The 24,540-nt window shown below is 35.6% G+C and overlaps 1 protein-coding gene across 1 annotated transcript in view; it reads right to left on the reverse strand.

Moving 5' to 3' along the window:
* Nucleotides 1–13,033: 13,033 nt before the first annotated feature.
* Nucleotides 13,034–24,540, reverse strand: part of LOC118892551 (teneurin-2-like) — an 88,849-nt gene continuing 77,342 nt past the window's right edge. Inside the window, exon 3 of the mRNA XM_036847302.1 lies at nucleotides 13,034–13,273. Coding sequence (XP_036703197.1) covers nucleotides 13,056–13,273 — 218 coding nt within the window. The 3' untranslated portion in view covers nucleotides 13,034–13,055. The remainder of the gene's footprint in view (nucleotides 13,274–24,540) is intronic.

Here is a 24,540-nt window from a genome sequence, read left to right on the forward strand (position 1 = left end):
GTTGCCACTCATTACTCAGTATATTTTGAAATTATCCTGGAGACCAGTTAGCCAGTCATATGAGAAGCCCATCTCATTTATTTACATTCCTAGTCCAGTATCCCTTTTAAAATTAATATGTTTTTCTCTTTCCATGTAATGAATAACTCATCCAGTTTTGCCTCCTTTGATTGAAATAGCAGAGTCATGAAGAGAAAAGAAATAGAGAATTTGAACTGAGAGATTATGCAGCCACACCAAAACTAGAAGCCATGAGGAGCCTTAATGAAAATCAGAGAAGCAAGAATGAATACTAAACTACTATTTGTAAACCAGTATGTCTTCAGCCTCTTTTGAGTAATCCTTCTCCTCTACCCAACATATAAGAGCTATTCAGAGTTTGCTTCTGGCTCTTTACTCTTCCTTCCCTGCCTTTCTCCTTGTGTGAGCTCATTTTCTTCCATGTATATATACAAAGAGACTACTGCCATGCTGTTGAATCTCAAATTGAGGTCTCTAGTTCAGACCTCACCCCTAAGTTCCATTCTTAATAATTACACAACTAACCCCATTACCTTTCTACTTGGACGTCTTATGTTACTTAACAATGTCCAAAATGAAACTCTGGTTCAGCCCCCAAATCCTATCCTTTCCAAATATTCCCCATCTTAGTAACCAGGAATCCCTTCAATCACTGAAGTCAGCAATTATTGATAGCTCTTTTTCGTTGGCACCTACATTCAAACCAGCATCAAGTTCTATATATTCTATTTCCAAAATGTATCTCGAATCATTTACTTCTCTACCTTGATGAAGTCTGCACCATTTCCCCTTAGTTCCAAAACAAATGGATAAATAAAATGCTAAAGAATTCAAAGGAGTGGAAGTTCATATATAGTTAAAGAGACCAAAATAGTTTCACAGAGGACTTGGCATCTTAAATAATTCTTTGATGATGTAAGGAAATGTGATAGATGGGCAGGTTTGGGGATAACAATGAAAGCACAGGGAACAGGTCAAACAAAGACACCAGAGGAAAGAGTATGCTCTGGAAAAAATAAGTAGTCCAGTTGGGCTGGAGCTGAAAATATATTTAGAGGAGAAGTGGGAGCAAGGGCTAAAAACATAAAATTGGACTATATTGTGGAGGGCCTGAAATACCACAGAGGGACAGGTTAAGTTGATTTGTATACTTCCTGCCTTCCCAATGTGCCTTGTTGTTAATAGCCATAAATGTGTATCAGCGGAAGTAGAAGACAGCCTGTATTCTCTTAACTGTTCTGCATTTCACTAGGGTCTTTTCCTTTCTGAATGTACTAGGGGATGCCCCAGAATACAGAACTTTTTCTACTCTTTTTTTCCCTATAACATCAATTATTAAGCAACACTCTATATTAGCAGAGCCATATGCTTATTATAACAGTAACTGCTTCCCCATGATTATTTTCAGAGTATTTCATTATGTACTGAGATATTTATCTTGCATGCAGAACTACCTATTTTGTAAAAATACCAAGAGCTGGAATACCACTGTGTTTATGATTACTATCCTCATTGAATCAAAGGCACCATAGATGGAGGAAGTTTTAAGAGTATTTAATACATCATTTACTTGATTCTATCTCCTCAAGGTGCCTTGCAGATTGTCTTAGCAGATGTGAATTCCCTTTCATCATGTGGAATGCCAGTCTATCCTTGGTTTGTTATAAATTAACAATCTGAAGTAAAGTCCTGCATTCTGAGCAACAGCTGAAATATTCAACACGGAAAAAAATTCCCTACCCTACTCAGAGTTAGCTTTTCTTCTTTGGTTAACGCAACCACTTAAAATGGTTTTCCAGCTTTCAAGCCTGATAGATGACATGTGTGTGTGTATGTGTGCACGTATATACATATACATATATATTTCTATTGTATATATTTCTAATTTCTGTTCCACAGAAAATAAGGCATATGATTTTGAGAATGTAGCCAAATGATTTTCACACCTATAAATGAACATTTTAAACCATCTGTAGAACTAACAAAGCACAACAGGACTTACTCTGGGGTCACTGCAGGCACCGTGAAAAGTTAGTACAAACTAAAAAATGAGAAGGATGATTCCAACATCTTCTCACCTGGAGAGGATATCTAAATCGTAAAATAAGAAATACAAATAGACAATACACACATGATTAGCTGCTCAGCCTTACTTGTATTCAAATAAATGATAAAAATATTTTCATCAATAAATAGGAAAAATATATTAAGATACTTTTCAGTGACTTCTGAGCACAAGTGTGTGTGTCAGGTCATTTGCACATAGTGCTGGTGCAAGGGTAAACATTCCTATAAAGAAATTGGTTGAAAACGATTACCATTTTAAATAACCATGTATGTACTAAATCTTCTAGGAATTTATCATAAGAAAAGAATTTGGGATGTGCACAGAAATTTAGCTACAAGGATTTTATTCGTCATACTACACTTTATTGCTTCTAAAAAAAATAAGTTAAATGTCCACTGAAAGAAAATTGAGGAAATGTCTCATGCTACAAAAATGCTATGAACCCCTTAACTACTGCAGAAATTAATGCCATGGGAAGAAGTTTATAATAGATTTACTGGAAAAAAAACCATGATGCCAACTCTGTACAAATATTTACTCCGTGTACACACATATGCACACAGCACACAGACTGCAAAAAATATGCACCAAAATATTAACCATGGTTATTTCTGGTGTCAAATTACATGCGGTGATACACACACATACATGGATATTTTCATATATTTTAGATAGACTTTGCATAAGTATGTAGTTTACACATATGTATATTTATATACATATATTGTGTATTAATATATGTTAATATTATATATTATTTATATCTCAATTCAGACATTATAAAGAATTAACAAAAAAAATTGGCTTCTTCCAGCAATTATTAGTACTAAAGTAAAAATTGGTAGCATTAGGATTCCATTTTATTTTGAGAGTCCAGATGGCTGAGAATCTTTAGAAAGCAATGAAGAGGACAACACTTTGTATCAAATTCTATGGGACCTGGTAAATATATTTTCTCTTACTTAAAAAGAAAGACTGAAAGTTGCAAAACGTAATACTCATCTTAAAATGTTAGAAAAACAACAAAATATACTCCAAAAATTAAAACGAGAGAATTATGAAAATGAACTTAATGAAAAAAGATAAAAACTAGAGAAAATTATAAAGACAAATAGAAAGCTTGAAAGAAAAAAATAAATATATCTCTTTCAAGACTGATTTTTGTAAAACAATGAGGGATAGAAATATAAAGGATGAGGGATGAAAAGGGAAACAACACAGTGACAGAGGAACTTCAACAAATTACATGAGAATATGATTCCAGAAGAGCAACAAGGATACAGAAACAGAAATAATCTTCAAGAAACTATTAATCAACCTGGAATAGTTCTAGCCAACGTTCACCTACAACACACTAGCTGTTCCTTTAAAAATAATATTATGACCTGTCTTCCTTGTCCATAGCAATATTTGATGCTATTTTATTATTTAATCATGTGATTGAAAAGTAATAAACACTGGAGTCTGGCTGTTGTAATACTGTACTATATGTGTGAGCATAACGGAGTCCTCTGTAAGGAACATTCTCTGTACTCTGTGAGCTTCAAATTGATGCTTTTTCAAATTTTAATATTTTAATTATAAATATTCAACGTTCATATGCTAATCAGGGCTTAATTTTTCCTACTGAAATGCCAAGAAGAAGGACTCTCTGTAATCCAGAGATTTCTTGGGTCCTCCAACTTAGATTACAGCTTCTCTCTCTGATATCACTGCTTCTAATTTTGTTACCTTCCTGTCCAAACGTGTGTGTGTGTGTGTACATGCGTGTGTGCTTTAATCAGATGCTTCCTAAAACATTACTGTTCCTGCTCAAATAAACTTTTAGCTGTTCTCTAACTCTCCTTGGTCAGACCATAACTCAAAGCTCTTGGTCATCTAGTTCCTATACCTCTATTGTTACATATCTAGTGCTGTCCAATGAAATTACTATGTTCCCATTAGTCTGATGTGAGTTGGAATTTTGGGGAAGACAATGTTCCTGAAAAATCATCATCATCTTTGCACCATCTCCTCATTCCCCAACCACCATACACATTGGTTTTCTTTCATTTAGAATATCCATCATCTCATTCCCACTTATATATGAGCTCTAATCCTCATTTACAACCTAATTAAAACTGTCTCCTTAAAGCTGCCCCTACTATACCAGTCAGCTGATGCATACAATGTTTATATTCTTATTTCTCTACTCAGAAGAGACAGGGATTTCTCTGTAAATGTATAGGGGTGCTTGCTTTCTTCAATAAACAGCAAAGTAAATATTGTTATCTATCCATAAAAGAACTGAAAGTTGACACAGGGAACTGAGAGAAGAAAATGGGAATTGTATCAAAAAAAAAAGAGTAAGGTATGATTGGTACAGATAGCTCTGAACAACAAGAAAGACAATCTGTTAGGCTGCCACAAGATAATGGATTATCCAAATATTCCAAGGAGAGACTGCTGCTTCGACTTCATCTCCTGGGAAATAAAATGTCTAAAACAATAGTCACTTAACACTTTGTCATATACCTATATCAACAAAAAAATTTTGGACACACTTCCAATATATACGTCTCTGCATTTATGTACTCTACCACGTATGTGTGTGGGTGTGTGTACATACACTAACACATTACATGCACTATAAAATACACTCAAAAAATAGAAATTTTAAAGGATAAAGGAAAAGAAATGTACCTTTAAATAAAAGCTTTTTTTTCTGCAACCTAGTGAATCATGATGTTCAAATCACATTTTGGAAACATGATCCCACCAATTTTAACAAGAGGGTTGAATGAGAGAATAAAGAAGTTAGTTCACTGATGGGGTGATCTTTGCTAGATGCAGGGTGAGGGGGGTAAAGTATTAGGGGAAGAGATCAGGATTGGGAAGGGAGGAGAGACAGAGAAGAATACATTTTATGCTGCAAATAAATCAGCCTCCCCACCAAATCACATATGATTTCTCTGACAGCTCAAACTGGTTCAGAGTTGCCAAGAGGCAAGAGTTCTTATGTGGGAATTGAGAGAAAGTGGGCTCTGTTACATTCATTCTGATGTACACGGATGGAACGATATAGTTGGAACAGTGGGCTTGAGGCCTTAAGTGACCAACAGAGTTCAAGTAAAAGAAGGTCAGCACAGGTCTCTCTTTTCTCCTTCTCCTAAAACTGTGCACTACAAAACAGCACAGTACTCATTCTGGCATTTTTATAAATACCCTTATGATACCATTTTCCCTGGAAGTTGATCAATTTCTATTTCCTGGATATCCATCCTCTCAATAACATCCTTCTCCCAACTGAACTCCCCTCCATGCACACACAACACAGACACACAAATACAAAGAGACACACAACAGCTTTGTATAATGCTGAGCATCCAACAGCCACTCTCCCAATATTTTTCAGAAATAAAATAAGGATCCCCAGACTGAAGTGTCTCCTCATCTGTGATTACTTAGCTTACTTTTGTCAATACTAAATAAAACAGAACATAGTTTTATCAGCATCACATACGTTGTGTGTATTAAATACGCATATTTAACCAATGTGCATTACCTTCCAATACCAATTTTCTTTTTCTAAAAAAAATATTTCAAAGATCATTTTGGATCAGTGAATGTGTGATAGTGTCATTTCTTGCATAAAATACACTATAAGAAATACTCCCTGAACCTTCTCGTGAGCCTAGCTCTCTCCACGTAAATCCGCGCCCTCCTTTTTCACATTTAACACAAGCATAAATAGTATTGCCGTAATGTCGATCTTTTCTACCCACTTCAGGCCAGGCCAGTATAAACTCCACGAATGGAGTTTCCAAAAAATGCTAACTCAAATATTTCAATCCCTTCCATTAGTAAACATTGCTTGTATTTCAATTACCTTCTCTCCTTCACACATATCCTTGGGATACAAAGAGAACTGGGAGTATATGTACTGGTGACTCAGAGCCGGTCCCAGAACAATACTTGGATGTCCTGCTTATCCATGTAGACGACGTTCCTTAGTTTGTGGAGCACGATTTCTGACCCGCTTTTTCCCAACTCAGCATAACCCAACAACGCTCCTAGTCTTTCTCTTTTGGGGTGCTGGAGGTCTTCATATATCACTGCATTTCCTCTTCTAGTCCTTTACTTTATTGCTTTTCACTTCATTATAACAGACTCCCATAAACCACTCGCCTGATCAAGCTGAACATAGTACGAAGTCATTTTCCTCCTCTTGAATGGCTTTCCTCCTGAAAAGCCTCAGAGTTTTCCTTAATCAGCTGAAGTAGCTAAAGTATTTAAAGGTAGGTTCTCCCTCCATCTATTTCCTAAAAGTCCATCTAGATACTTTTACATTAAAATAACTTAAATATATGTGTTAAAATTAAAGGTTCTGACCTTAAACTGTTCAGTACGTCAGGGCATCTACTTCAGAAGATGGGGATGGCATATCACCCACTTAGCCTCCCCCGGCCCACACATACAGTTTACTTTATTATTTCCATGCTAAATTGATTTTCATTTGATTTAATTTTATCGGAACCCCTTTAAACTATTTTAGAAATTTGGTAGAGCAAAAGTAAACCCATTTTACAGATAAGCCAAACTTACAGAAAGAATAACATCACTATGCTAAACACATGTTAAATTAAGCTACAATTGCTGGTTTCTAGCTTTCTTTCTACATTTTTATGAACTCTGATTTCCCTAAAGTTTGTACATAGGTCAAGTTTGGTCATTCAAGTGCTACAAAGGCTAAGGCAGACCTTAACTGATAGGAGTAGCCTGGAGGGAGCGCAGGTGAACCAGATGAAATGGGCTTGTCTAGAACTGCTATGGTTACTGCTTCTATGCCTGTTTGTCCAGAGGGAAACCTGGACAAATGGTAATGAGTCTTGTACATTGCAAGAGAAGCCAAAAATGAAAATTTCTAATATGAAATCTCCCCTTCTTAAAAATGTTGTTTAGTAACGCACAATGTTTTAAACACTGCACTGACCAAATGAGATAACTCATGGGCTAGATTCGCTCATGGGACTGTACATAGTTCATCACCTCTGTAGCTGATGACTATTCCGTGACTCACTTACCTCTACCTTCTACTGCTTTAATATTCCTCAAACTGAGTTTAGGGAAACCGTGAAAGGACAATCTTCTAGGCAGTTCCTTCAGCTAGTACCAAATAATACTCAACATTACATCACCAGTAACCTTTTTACCTTTGTGTATAAGCATATAGATGTAATAGGTACGTATCTGCAATTTCTGTTCTATTTACAAATGTATCACTTGAAATTTTCCCCTTCCCCTCACACATCCCAGTTTCAGAATGGGTAATTAAAATGTCTCATTACTTTTCATATGCACTTCTCAAATCCTGTCTGATTTGATTTTAGGTTCTGAGCAATTCATCCTGATTCAGTTGTATGTAGAAAATATATACTATCACTTCTTCTTAGCTTTAACTCATTTTATTTAATACTTGATTACATCTCTCCCCATCTTTAAATTTAATTTGATCCTTGACAAACAACAACTAAACTAAAAAGTGACCAAGCAATAAGCAAAAAAGTTAAGAGTTTTCTTCCGAGTTAAGAGGCTTCCAATCGTGAACTGACACGAACACGGTGTGTCTCACCCGTTACTGCCTTTGCTCTTAACTGAAGTGAAAGTACAGACATCAGAAACTCAGCAGCTTAAAAGCAAATGATTATCCACCAAGCCCAATGTCTCCCCAAAGGCCTGGAGATTACATGTGTAATAATCAGGCTGCCCTTGCCAAAAGTAAGGCTTAATGCTTCATTTTTTTTATTGTATTTATTGAATGGAGCCATTGCTTGATAGCCCCTCTGAGCATTAACAAACATGAAAGAAACCACCAAAGGAAAGAAAGAAATATATAAATAACGAAAAACCATGCCACTAAAGTTTATAATCTGAACATGCAGTCCTGGAAATCAGGCACATACTCTTACACTCCTTCAAGTACTCTGTTCTACTTTAAAGTTATGCAAGCACTGCTTAATTTGCCAAAAACCTTAATCTCTGAAGTCCCATTTAGATGCATTTGCAAAATACCAATCCTTTTGCTTCTTGCTTCTGTATTATGCCATGTGACAATGTGATATTCCTAAATTTTGTTTTCTGGTTCTATATTATTATCAGCTGTATTTTAACACTGTGATAATCATATATTTAGGACTCCCCTGCATAACTTTTTGTAAGATAAGGTGCCCCTATAGCCGCTAGTATGTGGACTTCCAGGGAACTGGACCAGAGTTATTAAAATCAAATCATCCTTGCATTTAGGAAGAGACAAGACTAAGAACCTCTGACATTTGGTTCTCACGTCCTTCACTTTTTTTCTATCCATGATAACTCATTTCACATTCTTCTTTATAAGTGCTACTCTTTCAAATTTGCAAGTATAAAAAAAAAAGATAAAGTTTAGAAACACAACTTGAAATAATGGTCATCCAAAAGGGATTAAAGTGTGATTTTTGCTTTATTTTTAAGGGATTGAGGCAACATTTTCTTTAGCTATCATGGAAGTTTTTTCCCATAAAATCTGGCTGAAAAAGAAATCATCCACATATCAACATCAAAAGACAAATATTACCCTATGATTTTGTACTTACCTCTTTAACAACTATTCCTACTCTGAACATTTTTGCTTTTGTGAAGAGCAAAATTATGAGCTCTTGGCTAACATTGTCTGGTGCTGTTAGTAAGATTTTATATCTGTTCCGGGAATTCTCTGTAATTTTTACATGTGGCTTGGGGGCGGGGAGAAAGGAGTAGAGCGGATTATAAAACACAAAATAAATTTAAGAATATGTAAGAGGAATAGAGTGGGACAGATATAGAAACCCACTGGCAGGTCTTGGGTATGTTTGCTTACAGGATACTCTAATGTAAAATCTACTGAGGAGCTGCCTTTTGAAGAGAAAGAAGGAAGACTTATAAAACTCACCTCCTAGGACAAATGAAGGCCATGTAGTTGGAGGTTAACGATCTACAGACAGTGTCCCTGGAACTAAGGGAACGCCTTCCTCCCATCTGAGTTCACGCCCCATGTCTCCAGGAACCTGCGATGAATACCTGGGTGCGCTCAAAGTTCTCTTGAGGAGAGAGGAACACTACAGACCTCTTCCAAGAGGACTCATAATCTAATAGCACCTGGGTTCCACAAATACACTTCACACAAATCCATTAGGTGCCGAGAGCCTGCCTGCTTTATAAATGCATTTGGTGTAATGGAATGGAATTAACCCAACATTTATATTTTCATCCTCAAAGTACGTTAGGAGAATTATAAATTTCCCAATTGACAACAGATGAAAATGAACACTGTCCTTATTTACTTTGGGTGGAAACAAACAGGGCAAAGGAAGGATACTTTTCTTAAAGCTTCAATCCAAGGTCAGATTTTGTTTTCTGTAATTTCTGGCTTCCTATCCCAGAGCCAAGCTTATTTTCTTTGTCTTTTCCTTTTTTTTTTTCTTTCTGGATTTCCAATAAAATAACTGAAACTAGAATTATGCTTTAAAAAAAAAAAATCTCAAGGATATTTTTAAGTCCCCAAGGTAAAGAAACTGCCTAAGGGGGTCAAGACTGTGCAGAGCAGATTTTTTACAGTGTGTGCTATTTCGCATTTTTAAGAAGGCAATTAGTTATTCTTGTGTATTAGTGGCTGCCCCATTTTCTCCATAACTGATAAAAAGGGCCTCGGAGAGGGCATATTTTAAGTGGGACATTTATTACCCAAAAAAGGAATGATTCTAATTTAGAGTCACTGGGAAAGCCCTTTCTATAGATACAGTTAAATTTCACAGCTGCAAAAGCTTGGCCTCGCTGTTTCCAACTCTCACTGCCATTTGTAGCTAAGCCATCGCTAGCTTAAAGATAAAGAACCTGATAAAATAACCTGAACACGAGAGTTTTATCTATTTAAAGCAATCCAAGGGAGCACAATATTAATTTGGTGGCCGTGGAGTATGTGTAAGATGCAGAGCTGTGTGTGGTGATAACCTTGAAGAATCTACACCGGAAAAAAAAAAAAAAAAGGGAGAAGGACAAATTCACCTGTGTGTTTGGTGTGATGGGACTTTCAAGTTACCAGTTACTTGTAGGTCATTTTTGTCACAGCAGCATGTACGAAGAACTGTTGACAGTTAGGGATTTTTATTACATGAGTTTGAAGGTTGGGTCCATGTTTTAGGTTACAGAAAGCCGAGTTGATTTTTGAGATGTGTCTTGACTTGCTTAGCAAAACCACACTAGGAATTTTTTAAGGCAATTTTTAAAAAGCGCTGTGAAAATCTCTGTACCCCAAGATTCCACCATAAAAATGAAATAAAAATACATGGGGTCCAAAGAAAAGATTCATTCCATGGCCACATATCCTTAAAATCTAAATGGAATTGGAGGCCTTCTTTCTCAGAGTATAGATTCTCGTTACTTCCTCTTCAGAGAACCATACCTAAAAGGTTATTGATTTGGTCCTGAAGGACAGAGTGTTTATTACGGAGGAAGCCATGGCGGAGTACGAGTGTGAGAAATTAATGATGGCTTTGTAAGTGTCCACGCTGTGGTGTGGAACCAGTGGGGCAACTGTCAATCTATATGATAATACATTCCCAAACTTCATAAAACCAGTGAGGTGAAAACGCATTGATTTTTGGGGGGAGCTAAATAGAATTTATCAAAAAGAAAGGGCAAGAAGTTGACTGAAGTTAACACCTCAGTCTGCAGAGTAGCTCACACCTCACTTTTTATTTGGTTGAGGAGTTTATGATGTGACGTGTACAATTTCTTGTTTTTATTTCTGGCCCCCAAGGAGAACAGAGCATGCATTATGTACATCTTTGGAATCTGTGAAATATTGAAAAAATTTAAAAAGAGAAAAGGAAACACATTCTATCTGTACATTTTTAAATAACCATCTATCACCTAAGCTTGAACTCTGGCTTCAGAACTCCCCCTTCATGCTCTGCCAGATTCAGGAACAAAAGAATTGTTTCCTGGTTCTAAGTACATTATCTAAGTTCTTTATGCAATTCTGATTGTATTAGAACTAGCATTACAGGGAAAAATCGCCACACTGTATCTAAGGGTTTATTTACTTCCTATCAGTACACAGGGATTTATATAGAGTGCCGCAAGGTGAAAAACTGTTTGAGTATGTTTCAAATGATATTGGAAAAAGCAACTACTGTTGGTCCACCCAATACATCTTACCTGTAAAATCCCCTCATCCCTAACAGTTGTAGGGTAAATTCAAGGCAAGACTTTTTGCTTCCCTTTTCTTCTCTGGAAATCTCCCCTTATTCGTTGAGTTCTTAAGATGTATACAGCTTAAAAAGAAAGGGTTGCAAATTCTAGGAATATGTATAAATAATTCTTTATAGATGGTGCCCACGAGACCAGCGAGAATTCCAACCATGGAACATTTGCTAAAATACCTTGTTTAAGATATGCCGTAAATCTGGATTACAAATGATTTATTTATTAGGCAATCAAAGTGCCTCCATTTAAATAGTACCTGACACACACTGAAGTGGAAAAAGTACGTCAGTAAATGGATTCAATGTATGGCTTTATGAAAAGTTCTGAAAGTAATTTCCTAACAAATAAGCACCTTTAGAGTGCTGAATGTACCGAGTGTCAGAATTCTGTTAAAATTCAAAAGGAGTCAAGTGCAGATTTTTCCTTGAGAGGACACCTTGATTAGCTACCTGAACTGAGGCATAAGGAAGACACATCCCCTTGTCCTCACTGTAGAATAAATTATTTCACAATTAAACATAAATTTAAATGCAACATAGTGACATCTTTTAGAATATATGCGACTTACCCAGGCAATGATGTATTTTCAACATGGTTTGGAGAGTAAACAATATTTAGCTATGCTTTTGTATTTACAACAAGCTGCCTGCCTGCCTGCAAATTTCTTTCTTTTATTTTTTAAAGGCAAGAAAATACCTAGAGCTGCTCTAGTAGAGGTTTATAATATTTATAGAAACCTTCTTAACTGATCTATCTGTAAACATTTTAATGGTAATTCTTTTAGCAAACACACAATATATTCATAACAAACCATACAGCATCTGATGTTTTCTCAATAAATCCACCGTACCTAATGCAATTTATCTTTTAAAAAATGTTTTGGACTCAACACGGTTCTGAGTTGCTAAGAAAGCCACAAATAAGCACCTTCTCTCTTTAATGACTTGCTTAGGCTTCCCTATATTTACTGCTTAATGATCGGAAGCATTTAATTTTCAAAATTTCATTAAAACACATCCACAAAGCTGATGGATAAAGCAACAGTGATTTGCGACAGAAGGTGTGGGAAGCCATGAACCTACAGAGGTACCAAGGAGAAAAGTAACATAGAAGAGAATACTTTTTTGAAGACAAGTCTCTTCCTATTTGTCTTATTAAACTCCAGAGCATCTGTTCCAAGTTTGATCTCCAATACGGATATGAGGCATTGCCGCCTGGAAATGAAAGTCTAAGATAAGGTAGGATTCTTAAGAGTTCTTCATGAAAAAAAATAACCCAGGTAGCCATTTACTGGGAAGGGGAAATCAATACAAAGACCTAGAAACTTGTGGAGAGAGGACACTTTCTAGGTATAGGTCATAGTTTATCAAGTTGCTTCTTTTGAAATGCAATTTACTTGCTCATAAGACCAACTGACGATGCCTGAATAGTGTGCTATCATCAAAATGTGATTTTAAAATTCTCTCCTCGTTTTTTGTGTGTTTGAGGTGTGCTGGTTATTTTGCCCCAGCTCAGCGTGGGTAGACAAGGTCGAGTTAAAGAAAATGAATGGTTTTTATACGCCTCTTTATTAAAACACAAAAACATCCCAAGCCCCACATTGTGCAGTACCCAGAACATTAAAAAATATTTAAGAAGCGGGCCTACCGTTCTCCTCATCTGACTTATTTTCGTTGTCAGAATCAGTCAAGGTAAGGGCCGAGTTTCACGACTGGACAGGCCGGAAACTGCGCCTGGATTTTATCCCTCTCCCCCACAATCGGATGGCATGTTCTGGAGACATCCCTCCCTCTGTATCGGAGTCGGCGTCAGACCCTGTGCTCAGAGAGTAGCCCTGGTGAAGGATCCCCATGTCGGAACAGTAGCCGCTTCGGTGCGGGGAGGGCTCACAGATCCCCAGCTCTGCAAGGGTGAAGTTAGTTCCTAGGGTGACAGCAACAAAGAGGCCGATTAAAATTTGTGAAATGCTTTCAAACTTCAAATTTATTCTTACAAAAAGCAGACAGACATTTTCCTGTTCAAAAACTATACCGGATTTGCTGTAGTATACAGCTAAGCAAGAGTATTTAGGATATTGGGGTATATTTGAGAACAAGAGCAACAAAAAAGTAAACATCTAAGATTAATTTTAATCCTAAAACGGAATGCTCAGATTTTACTTGAAAAATTTTTAAGTATTTACTGTTGTCTAGGTAGCACCATGTAGCTGATAAAAACACTGGATTTATAAGAGGAGCTAATATATACCAAGCACGTGCTTTGCTCCAGGCATCTTTTATTCTGCAACTTTTATTTTACATTTAAAATTTTCACAACGACTTTATGATGATGATAATATTACTGGAATCATTCTGTCAATAAGGAAACTGAGGAACAGAGAATTTAAGTGACTTACCCAAGGTCACACATCTAGACTGTAGTAAAACCTGGATCTGATCCTTGAGCAGTCTGTCTTCATGTCAAAGAAGCTTAATCCTCCAATAAATGGGAGTGGTGGCCAGGACACCTGGGGACCAGTCCTAGCTTTCCACTGGTAAGTCTCATTGTGGCAAGTCTCTTTTAACAACTTGAGCCCCAGTTTTCTCTTCTGTAAAATCTGGGTATTAATCTCTTAAATTCCTCTCAGAATCACTGTGTGTTTTATATGTGATAATACATACACCCAAGTTTGTTCTTTTTTTTTTTTTTTTTAAGTGAGTATAGGTAAGGTGTTAATTAAATGAGCATCCTAGGGATGGAGTTAGTCCACTTTTGTTTTGTTTTTTAATTAATTGTTATTGGAGTATAGTTGATTTACAATGTTGTATTAGTTTTAGGTGTAGAGCAAAGTGAATATGTTTTATATCTATCTATCTATCTATCTATATATATATATCTATATCTCCATTCTTTTTCAGATTCTTTTCCCATATAGGTCATTACAGAGTATTGAATAGAGTTCCCTGTGCTACACAATAGGTCCTTATTAGTTATCTATTTTATATATGGTAGTGTGTATATATTAATCCCAATCTCCTAATTTATCACTTCCTCCCCACGTTTCCCCCTTGGTAACCATAAGTTTGATTTCGAGATCTGTGAGTCTGTTTCTGTTTTGTAAATAAGTTCATTTGTATCATTTTAAATTAGATTCCACATATAAGTGATATCATATGATATTGTTTTTAAATGGTATCAATTTCTTTTTGCTAACATAATTTAAAACCACAAGTGGGTTTTATCAAGGACGGTGAATGTGTGCACATGTAGGGAGTGCAGGGGTGGGCCTGTGGTTTGACGGGAAGCAGCAGAGAATAGGCATTTATTGAACACGTCTACGCCACCATGTGTTGGGCGTGGGGCCAGGTACTCTAATAGGCTTTATCTCATTTAAATCTCATAAAAGCACAGCAGTTTAGGTGTTAACCACTTTACAGCGAAGCTAAATACTGTCTCCAAGGTCACACCTGGGCAAGTGGCAGATCCACGAATCACCTCTACATCTGCAGACCCCAAGCCTACACTCTCTCTGCAATGTCAAATGGTCTCAATCAGAAACCAATCTGGCAACATTTTTGCACAGTGAATGCTTTATCTATTTGTGTGCTTTAACATTCAGCTTCTTAAAAAGACATTTTAAGGTTTCACTGCATATTAGATGGACTCATGTGGTCCACTGTATTTACTTACATGTAAACTTGATTTTTTAATTCTTACCCAATTTATGGGCAATGAAATAAATGTAATGAAGAAATGCACTTTTATGCTATAAGTGAAGAAAATCTTCTAAATAACACCAAAGCCATGGGCTTACTCACTCTCTGTATATTGATTACATTAGAGCCATTCATGTCTCCAAACTCATGAAATAATTAACACTATGATCATCTACATTCATGATATCATTTCTCAGATATTATTTTTAAAAAGCCCCAAACAACTGTTTATATTAACCTAGTATAATGTTAATTTGTGATAGACACAAGTGTTTTTATTCTGAGGCTTTCCTTTCCCTTCTCTACTGCACACTGAACTTCCACAGCTTATTTCACTGTGTAAATGGGATCAAATCCAATACTTGCCACAGTTGTTTCTGGAGAGTGAAACCTGTTCATTGGAGAGGCCAACCCAAGCAAATATTTCTGCGGGGGGCGGGGTCATTTCCTGCTACCTGTCCAGGGAAGAGGGGGTGTTTCCACCACCACTCAGTGCAGTTCTAAGTGTTTATCCCTGGGCACAGTTTCATGATGCTGTCTGATATTCTCTACCCAATGTATTCTGTTCCAGTTTGCATCCTTGGCAATTAGGTATTGTCTTCTAATTGTACACTAAAATGTATATTTCAGTTCAGTAGTCTATAAAACTAAAGTTATTGAGTTCCTATATATCTGATTATTATAATACTTCTCTCTCTATCATTGCTTTTCTCATTCTCAGTCATTGGAAAAAAGTTCATTTCATATGAGCATTCTCCATCTTGTCTTCAGAGCTCACATTCATTCTGGAGGGTCATGAGGGATATTGCTTCCCTTTCCTCCAATAAGGAAAACAACCCAAACTAAAACATACATGTTTTTATTCCACATGTGGGAATTTGAGCTCTATGATTCCATTTGGAATGGAGTGTGTATGTATTAAGGCAACTTTCCTGATGGTTTTCTCACATCTCGTTATCCGGGACTAGCTTCAAAGACCTCCTCAGAAAAAGAGAAACAGCCCTGTGAGCAAAGGAAGCCTCAGCTTTCTGAGGAGCCCATGTGCTCTTCAATCTGGGTATTAGAAGTCACAGACAGGGAGCCTAGGGCATGGGGAACTGTGGAATAAATGTAGTGCCCCTCCTGTGGTTATGACATTTACTTGATGATAAGAAATAAAAATATTTTTCTGTTAAAACAAACTTGAGATCTTCATAAATCAGTGAAAATCTGCATACATTTTTCAAGTAATCACAATGTTAGAAAAGAAAAAGGTGTACTTCAAGAGTTTCAACTTCAAGCTTACAAACCTGAAGCTGCAAACAAGAACATGGTAAAGAAATTGAAGGTATGATACCAAATTCACCAGAAAAAGTTAAATAAGTTCACACTTACAGAAAAGCAGGCTTTCCTCTAAAAACAGAATAGTTTCTTCAAAAATATTCCCTTCTGAACTCCTCAGCTTCATCTTCCACTAGGACCACACTTCCCCAATGTTACCCGCTCCCCACATTCCTAGTTTGGTACCTTTTTGTCCTCAAAAAACTCACAGAAGAGAAACCTCACTCTAAGTACCTGGGGCAGATTCGGACCATGTCTTTCCCAGATTTGCTGGTTAACATATGAAGCTGGAGAGCCACAGATATAGTAGAAAGGAAAGACTGGTCTAACATTTATTAAATCACTCAACAAATATTTATTGTTCCTAGTGCTGTGCTAGGCCTTGGAGATATAACAGTGAGAAGTATAAAAATACAGTCTGTGACATTTACAGTCTAATCGGGAAAGGGGCATTCATCAAAGAATCACATAAAAAAGTACAATCTATACAGTGATAAATACTATAGAGAAAAGGGCCAGGGAGCCATGAAAGGTCATCCGGTGCTCCAACCCTTCATCCTGTCGCAGCTTGCCCACCAGACGTTCACCTAGTGGTAGACACGAGGGACTGGGAGTTTACTCCACCGAGAAGTTATCACTTCCCCTTCCATTTGCTCTTACCATACCCAGCTTCCCAAGCACTCCTCTATGTGAATTTATTTCAGACAAAACATTTTTCATGTATTTTGGCTTAGACCAAGTCCTCATGTTATACCACTTTGCTTAGCATGTAAACAGTACAGGGGAATGTTAATATTATGTCAACTTATTGTTTTGCACTTACTTTGCTTATTGATGGAAGACTGATTTGGCTCTAATTCATCTTGTATAATTATGTCTTTATTAAGCTCCATGGCAGCTTTGAATAGAAGAGAGAAACTAGTCACTGTGTGATTCTCCAAGCTAAGGCTTCTAGTGGAAAGCAGTCAACATTTCACTCCTTCTTTACTATCTTGCAGAGGATAAAAAGAGGCACAATACTGCAGCATTCATGGAACACATTCACCCTCTATCTGCCTCCACCTCGCTAGATCACTAATTAAAACAGGTGTGGACGATGCCTCCAACTCCTTCCATCTCAGGTGTGTGTTTTATGGCTGTTGCCAATACACTGCTTAAGGTGGCCCCATATTACATTGTCAAGGCCAGAGTCAATATTTTGATAGAAGAATGATTACACAAAAGCAATGATATTTATATCATGGAATTTTATTATAATTTAAGGTGTTATCAATGTCTAAATATTGACACTGAGAGAACAGCAATGTCTAAAAACTGTTAGGTGATCAGGATAGCAGAACGCAAGTCTTTAAAAATAACTCCATTGATCAGTCTCTTCTGCTTTAAGTTGCCTTTTTTTTTTAAATTGTAATCTCAGTGTATGACTTGGATCCTTTCCATAACTTTTTTAGAGGAAAATTTTGCAACAGGTATCAGGAGTCATCCTTTGACCAACTAATTTTATGTGGGGAAAAAATCCTAAGGAAGGATATGTCAGTGCACTGTGATCTTGGCTTTATTTTCTAAGTTTTTCCCAACTTCTCGCATTTTGAAATAACCTTTAAGTAGGAAAAGCACATATGTCGCTAAGTCAGAATTATCATGTCATGGTAATACCAGTGAATACAAATAGCACTGAAAATGTCAGCATTTGAACAGATTTTTACTATGAGGGCAGGAAGATAAAAGTTAACCGTAGTAATGGGGGTGGGGGGTACAATATAGAAAACTTTTATTATCTAAATGTTTACTATGTGAGTCCCCTGAGTTTAAGAGAAGAAATTTCACACCGGAAAGCAAAAGTTGCTATAACATGAAACTAGTCAATAGTGATCACTTACGAAATTAATCCCCACCTATCCCCACCCACTTACTACTAGTATCTCTCCTCATATCAACCACCGTATTAAGGTCTATATCATCAATTAGTTGCTAATAACAGGAAGTAATATGGTGCCAATCTGAGATTAAATTATAAAACTTGTGAAGATGCAGATATCCATGAAGTCAATAAAAGTGATGCTAAAAACACTAGGATTATAATCAAGGACATAAAATAACGAAATGAACGTCGGCATGATCAAAAGATGATGGACTTCTGGTTCTAGATTAAGATAAAATTTCCCACGTCTCTCTACACTTCCCACTAAAGACAGCTAAAATCCCTGGACAGTACATGCAAAAACTACATAAAATGAGTCTAAAAGAGGTTGAGAAGAAGACAGATCTATTAGGGTCCTGGGACCTGAGGAAAAACATAGGTTTTCATTTTGCCTCATATATCCCAGACGTGGTGCTGGAGAAATCTGCAAATTGGAAATACCAATGGAAGCAGATAAAATAAACCCAAAGTAAAGCCTACTGCTATGAGGGGGTCCTTCCCCACCTCCACAAACACACCAGGGTGGAATCAAAGAAGACTGAGTGGTGAGGTGGAACTTTCACTGTCACCCAGTGGCAAAGAACTTTCCCTGATTCCCTGCAAAGGTGTCACTGGAGTCCATGAGGGGATTCTAGACTTCCATCTCCACACAGTGGTATTGAAGTACCCCTCCCTCTCCCTGCTGGAGTCAGAGGAGGATAAATGTTAAATCTAGCTTCACCACCGCTGGAGGACTCACGGGGAACTCTAAGGAGGTGGCCCTCTCCCTCTCAACCAGGTTGGTATCTGCAGGGTCCCAGTGCGGGGGCTGAAAACCCAACTCTGCCCAGTAACAAGGAGGCATCCCTCCCCACTTCACCCCAATTCCCCCCCTTGTCAAAGTGGGTCAAGTGAGGAGCCTGGACTTTCATCTCCACCTGGCAGTCAAGCCTCAGGGTCCCACTTTCCCCACTGGCTTGGTGTCAGAGGAGGCCTGCTGAAACAGAAGATTTAAGTAAGACCCAGGTTTTCAAAACATAATACTTCAAATAGCCAGGATACAATAAAAAAATCACTCATCATACCAAGAACCAGGAAAATCTCAACTTGAATGAGGAAAGATAATTATTTAAATAAAAGGTTAATGAGAGGCCCTTTGGAAAATTAATGAATCCATCAAATATTTTTTTGCAAAATATGACCCCCTGTGATCACGTTGCAAAATGCCACTAGGAATGAAAGATGTAATGTTGTACAGTCATACAATTGTGCCATAAATGTATATCATGCCCCACACAAATTGTATTCTTTACCCTTTTGAATAATTATAGCACAGTTGGAATAATAAATTGTATTAAACATAAATAAAATATACTCTGATAATCAATCTTATTTCTCAAGATAAGTCACAATAAATTATTTTTACTATTTAATATGAAATATTGGTTCTTTCTAAACACTGATTCCTTTTGGAAGTGGCCTTTTTTCTAGGATCATTTATCCTAAGACAAAGAGAATCTCTTGTAAATAAACATGGGTCACTTTTCTTGAGCAAATGTTAGACTCAACATTTTAAAGTCAGGAATGAATATTGACTCCAAACTTTTTAGCAGATATTTAAGAAAAAAACACAAATTATAATGTTATAGTTCTCTTTATCACAGAAAGTGAAGTAATTTAATCGGATGCTATAAGCTTTTGCAAAAATAGAAAGCTATCAAGAAAATATCGAAATTATAAGAGATAAAACGTAACTTCATTTTGGTTTGATTCATCAAAATATATCACCAAATTATTATCTTACATTGAATGTCAATACTTTAAATTTTGAGCAATTAAAGATATGTATAAGCTACACAAAAAAATCAGTCCAAATCAGTTACCAACATTATCTAAAATATTATTTTCATAAAAACTTAAAATCTACATATTTGTACATGCAATGGTAACAATTTTGAAAGCCAATGAAGAAACTTATGAATTCTAAATTTTATGCTTGTGTATACTAAAATTCTTCACATCAACTCTCTCTTAAAGCCCTTCTAAAGTTCATCTGATTTTACACATTCAGATAGTTTCCCAAATGTTGACAAAACTGTTCACAAAAAATCCTGTGGCTTAAAACTACAGAGTAGATGTACATGCATTATTATTCATAAAATTTAGGTCCAATATTTATATTTCAAATATACACTTTAAGAATCGAAATTTTCTTTTGTGTAGAGCACCTAAAATGTTCATATTTTGATATTTCTAAACTTGCGCAATAATTATTTTGGTCTCTATCTGAATCTGTGTCTGACATGTCACAACTTATCCAATTTGTAACTAGAATCATTCCAATGTTAATAAATACATTCCAGATCAAAGAAACACCAAAGGCTAGTGAAGAGAGGAGAGTTTCCAATATTTGAGGTTTTTCTGTAAGCTTTATCCCCTCAAAGCCAAAGGTGAATGTGGCATTCTCCTCTGATAATGGCATTTTCACATTCCAACCTGAACAAAGCCCAACTTGGAAAACCCAAAAGCGACTACAACAAAGCATTCTGCCAAACAACTGCCTGTTCAGAAATAGAAAGGAAATGCTCCAGCTAGCTGGAGACTCTTCTGCTGATGAAAATTCCAACAAGATTAAAAATCAATTCCAGTATTAAAAACTATACCAATCAGTTATCCTATGTAAGAGAATTACAAAGGCATACAGTCATCTGACCCCGTGAGACTCTGCTTCTCCAAACAATTTTTTTATTAATTAGAAAAAATAAAGAAATCAAAGGACAATAGTGGGTTAGCTCCAGTGGTCTAGCTCTTCTAAGTTTGAGAACGTAACGTTTACTGAGGACTTCAGAATGTGGCAGGCACTGTCCTAAATGCTTTTATATACAGTTTTCCAATTAATTAGGACCGCAACCCTGTAAAATAGTCACTACGTATATGGCCTAGGGTTAAAGTACGAGTTCCAGTGTCTGTTTTAAAAATACTCGTTGACCATATATTCTCAGAATTAATTACTTCTGATGAGTCTCCACTTATTTATAAAATAGACGTAAAAATAGCACCTGCCTTCATAAGATTCTTGTGAGCACTGAATTAGATAAGGCAGGTAAAAGTGCTTAGAACACTACCTGCCACATAGTAATCACACAACAAATGTAGATAATATGATGATCATCATCAGTTTACAAATGAAGAAACTTTGTTTTTTTAAAAAAAATTACAGAATTATTAGCTCTTTTTTTTTCTTGAGTTGATTTTGGAAATTTTGGAACAATACATTTTTCTAGGAAAGTGCCCATTTCATCTGTGTCTTCAAATGGATTGGCACAAAGTTATCCAAATATTTTCAAGTCCCTTCAAATTTCTGCTAGGTTTGTATCAATAGGATGCTGTCTTTTTTTTTTTTTTTTCATTCCTGACATCATTTATTTGTGCTTTATTTTAACTGGATTGGTTTCAGCAGTGATTGAATAATGGTTTTTGTCTTTCAAAAAAACAAATTTTTGCTTTTCTGATTCTATCTACTATCTCTACATATTTTCTAGTTTAGTTATGCTTACGTATACAAATTATTCCTTTTCTCTTTCCTTCTTTGAGTATAGTCTATTGATCTTTTCCGTATCTTTAAAATTTGATTTCTTACGTCATCAGTGTTTGGCCATTTTTCCTTTTTATTGTATGCATTTTAGCTATATATTTCTCTCTACGGACCACTTTCACAGCATCTCAGAGGTTTTGATTCACAGCATTTTCACTGTTGTTTAGATCTAAATATTTCCATGTTTCTATTGAACCTATTTATTAAATTTCCAAATGTACTGGGATATTTGTATACATTTCTGGTTTTGACCTCTAATTTAATTGTATTTGGCTAGAGAGCATCATTTTTATGTTACTAAACTTTTGAACAATTTTTAAATTTGCTTCATAGCCTGCTAAATTTTTATAAGTATTTCATGTGTATTTGAGAAGAACACATGTTCTCTAATTACTGAATGCAAGATTTTATATATGTCAATTAAACCAAATTATTAATCATGTGTTCAATGTTTCTACATGGTACTAATTCGCCATTTGATTCTCTTACCAAGAATTGAAAGTTATATGATGAAATTTCCTACTATGATGGGTGTTTTCCCCCATAGCTTTATCCATATTTGCTTTATCTCTATTTAAGGCTATATTATAGGTATATATATGTTTAGAATAATTATAGTTTTATCATCAATATGTAGTGACTATTTCTAATAAATTTTTGAGATAATATCTAATAAATTTTTGAGATAATATCTGTTTTTTAATATTAATTATATTTTACAAGGAATTTGTCCATTTCATCTAAATTGTCGCAGTTTATGACAATGTCCTTGATTTGGGATATTTGTGTATTCTCTCTTTTTTTTCTTGATTATTCTAGCTATGGCTTTATCAATTTTATCAGTTTTTCAAAGGACCAGCTTTTGGCTTTAATATTTTCATTTCTTTTCTATTTCTTTAATTTTTGCTCTTATCTTGATTATTTATCTCTACTTATTTTGGGTTTCATTTCCTCATCCTTTTCTAGGTTCTTGAAGTACAAATGTAGATCACTGATTTGAAAACAATTTTTATTTCTTAAATAAAAATACAAACTTATCATCTTCCCCTCTTTAGCTGCATCTCACAAATTTGTATATGTTGTACATTCATTATCATTCAATTCCAGGTATTTTCTAATTTCTCTTGTACTTCTTCGATGCATGGGTTACTTAGAAGTGTGTAGTTTTATTTCCACATATTTCGGACTTGTCTAGATTTCTTTATTATTAATGATTTCTCACTTAAGTACTTGGTGGACAGAGAACAAATTCTCTAGGATTCCCTCTTGAAATTAACTGAGACTCACTTTGTAGCCCAGAATATAGTATATGTTGCTGAATGTACCAATGAAAAATAGAGTGTATTCTAAAGTTGTATGTAGTGGTCTATAAATGTCCATAAGGTCAAGATGATTAAAAATTGTGTTCTCTACATCCTTACTGATATTTTTGGTCTAGATGTCCTATCGGTTACTGAGGAAAGGGTTAAATCTGTAACTAATTATGTATTTTTTCTTTCTCCCTTTACTTTTGTCAATTCCGCTCCCCGCCCTTTCTTCTTCATAAGCTTCTTTTTGAAATTATATGATTAGACACAATTTTTTATCACCAGGGCAAATTGACCCTTTTATCAATTTCAAATATCCATCTTTTTCTCTGGTAATACTCGTGGTCTTAAAGTCTATTTTGTCTGATGCAAAACTGTTCAGCTTTCTTAAGTTTACTGTTAACAGTGAACATATTACATGTCTAATTTCCTTCCTTTGCTTTTAACTGTTCTGTGTCTTTGTATTTAAAATGTGTCTCTTGTAGACAGCATATATTTGGAACTTGCTACTTAACTACTCAGACAATCTTCTCCTTTTAATTGGTGTGATGGTTAGTGTATATTAATGTAATTATTGATATGGCTGGATTCAGGTTCACCATTTTGCTGTTTTTCCTGTTTGTCCCTTTTCTGTTGTTCCTTTCTGTATTTCCTTCTCTACCTTCACTTGGGTTAATAATTGTTTTTTAAATTCCACTTTAATTTTTCTATTGGCTTTTAAGCTATCGCTTAACATAATTTTTTTAGTGGTTGCTTTAGGGATTACAATATGTATGTTACATTAGTCTATTTAGAGTTCTAATCTTACTTGATATATGCTGTTCCTCCAATTTCTGTGAATTCATGATTTCTTTCTTCTAAAAAATTCTCAGCCATCGTCTCTTAAATATTTACTCACTCCCATGCTCTTTATTGTCGTCACTAATTAAACTTAAGACCATACTTCTCTCCTAGTGTCTCTATTATATTTTTAACATTTTTTCTTTCTGTGCCATCTCTTGCCAATTTCTTCTAGATATCTTTTCATTTGGCCAATTCTCTTTTTAATTGTGCCTGATGTCATATTTACTGCATGTACTAAACCTTTATTTCAACAATTATGTGTTTCATTTATAAAATTTATATAGCTTTCTAAGTGTTTCTATTCCGTTTTTCTATTATAATCGTACTTGCTAATTTGCATATTATACACAGTTTAAAGTATGTATCTGACAAATTCTAACATTTTAGGACTTTAAAGATCAAAATTGGTTGTTCGTTGATTTGCTCACTCTTAATTATAAAGGTCTGTTTTCTTACATACTTAATTAGATTTAATTTTAGCTGACATGGGTTTATTTTAATTTTTAAAAATCACAAGGGCCTAAATTGAG

This window comes from Balaenoptera musculus, chromosome 3 (genome assembly GCF_009873245.2).
Source record: "Balaenoptera musculus isolate JJ_BM4_2016_0621 chromosome 3, mBalMus1.pri.v3, whole genome shotgun sequence".
NCBI classification, from domain to species: Eukaryota; Metazoa; Chordata; class Mammalia; order Artiodactyla; family Balaenopteridae; genus Balaenoptera; species Balaenoptera musculus.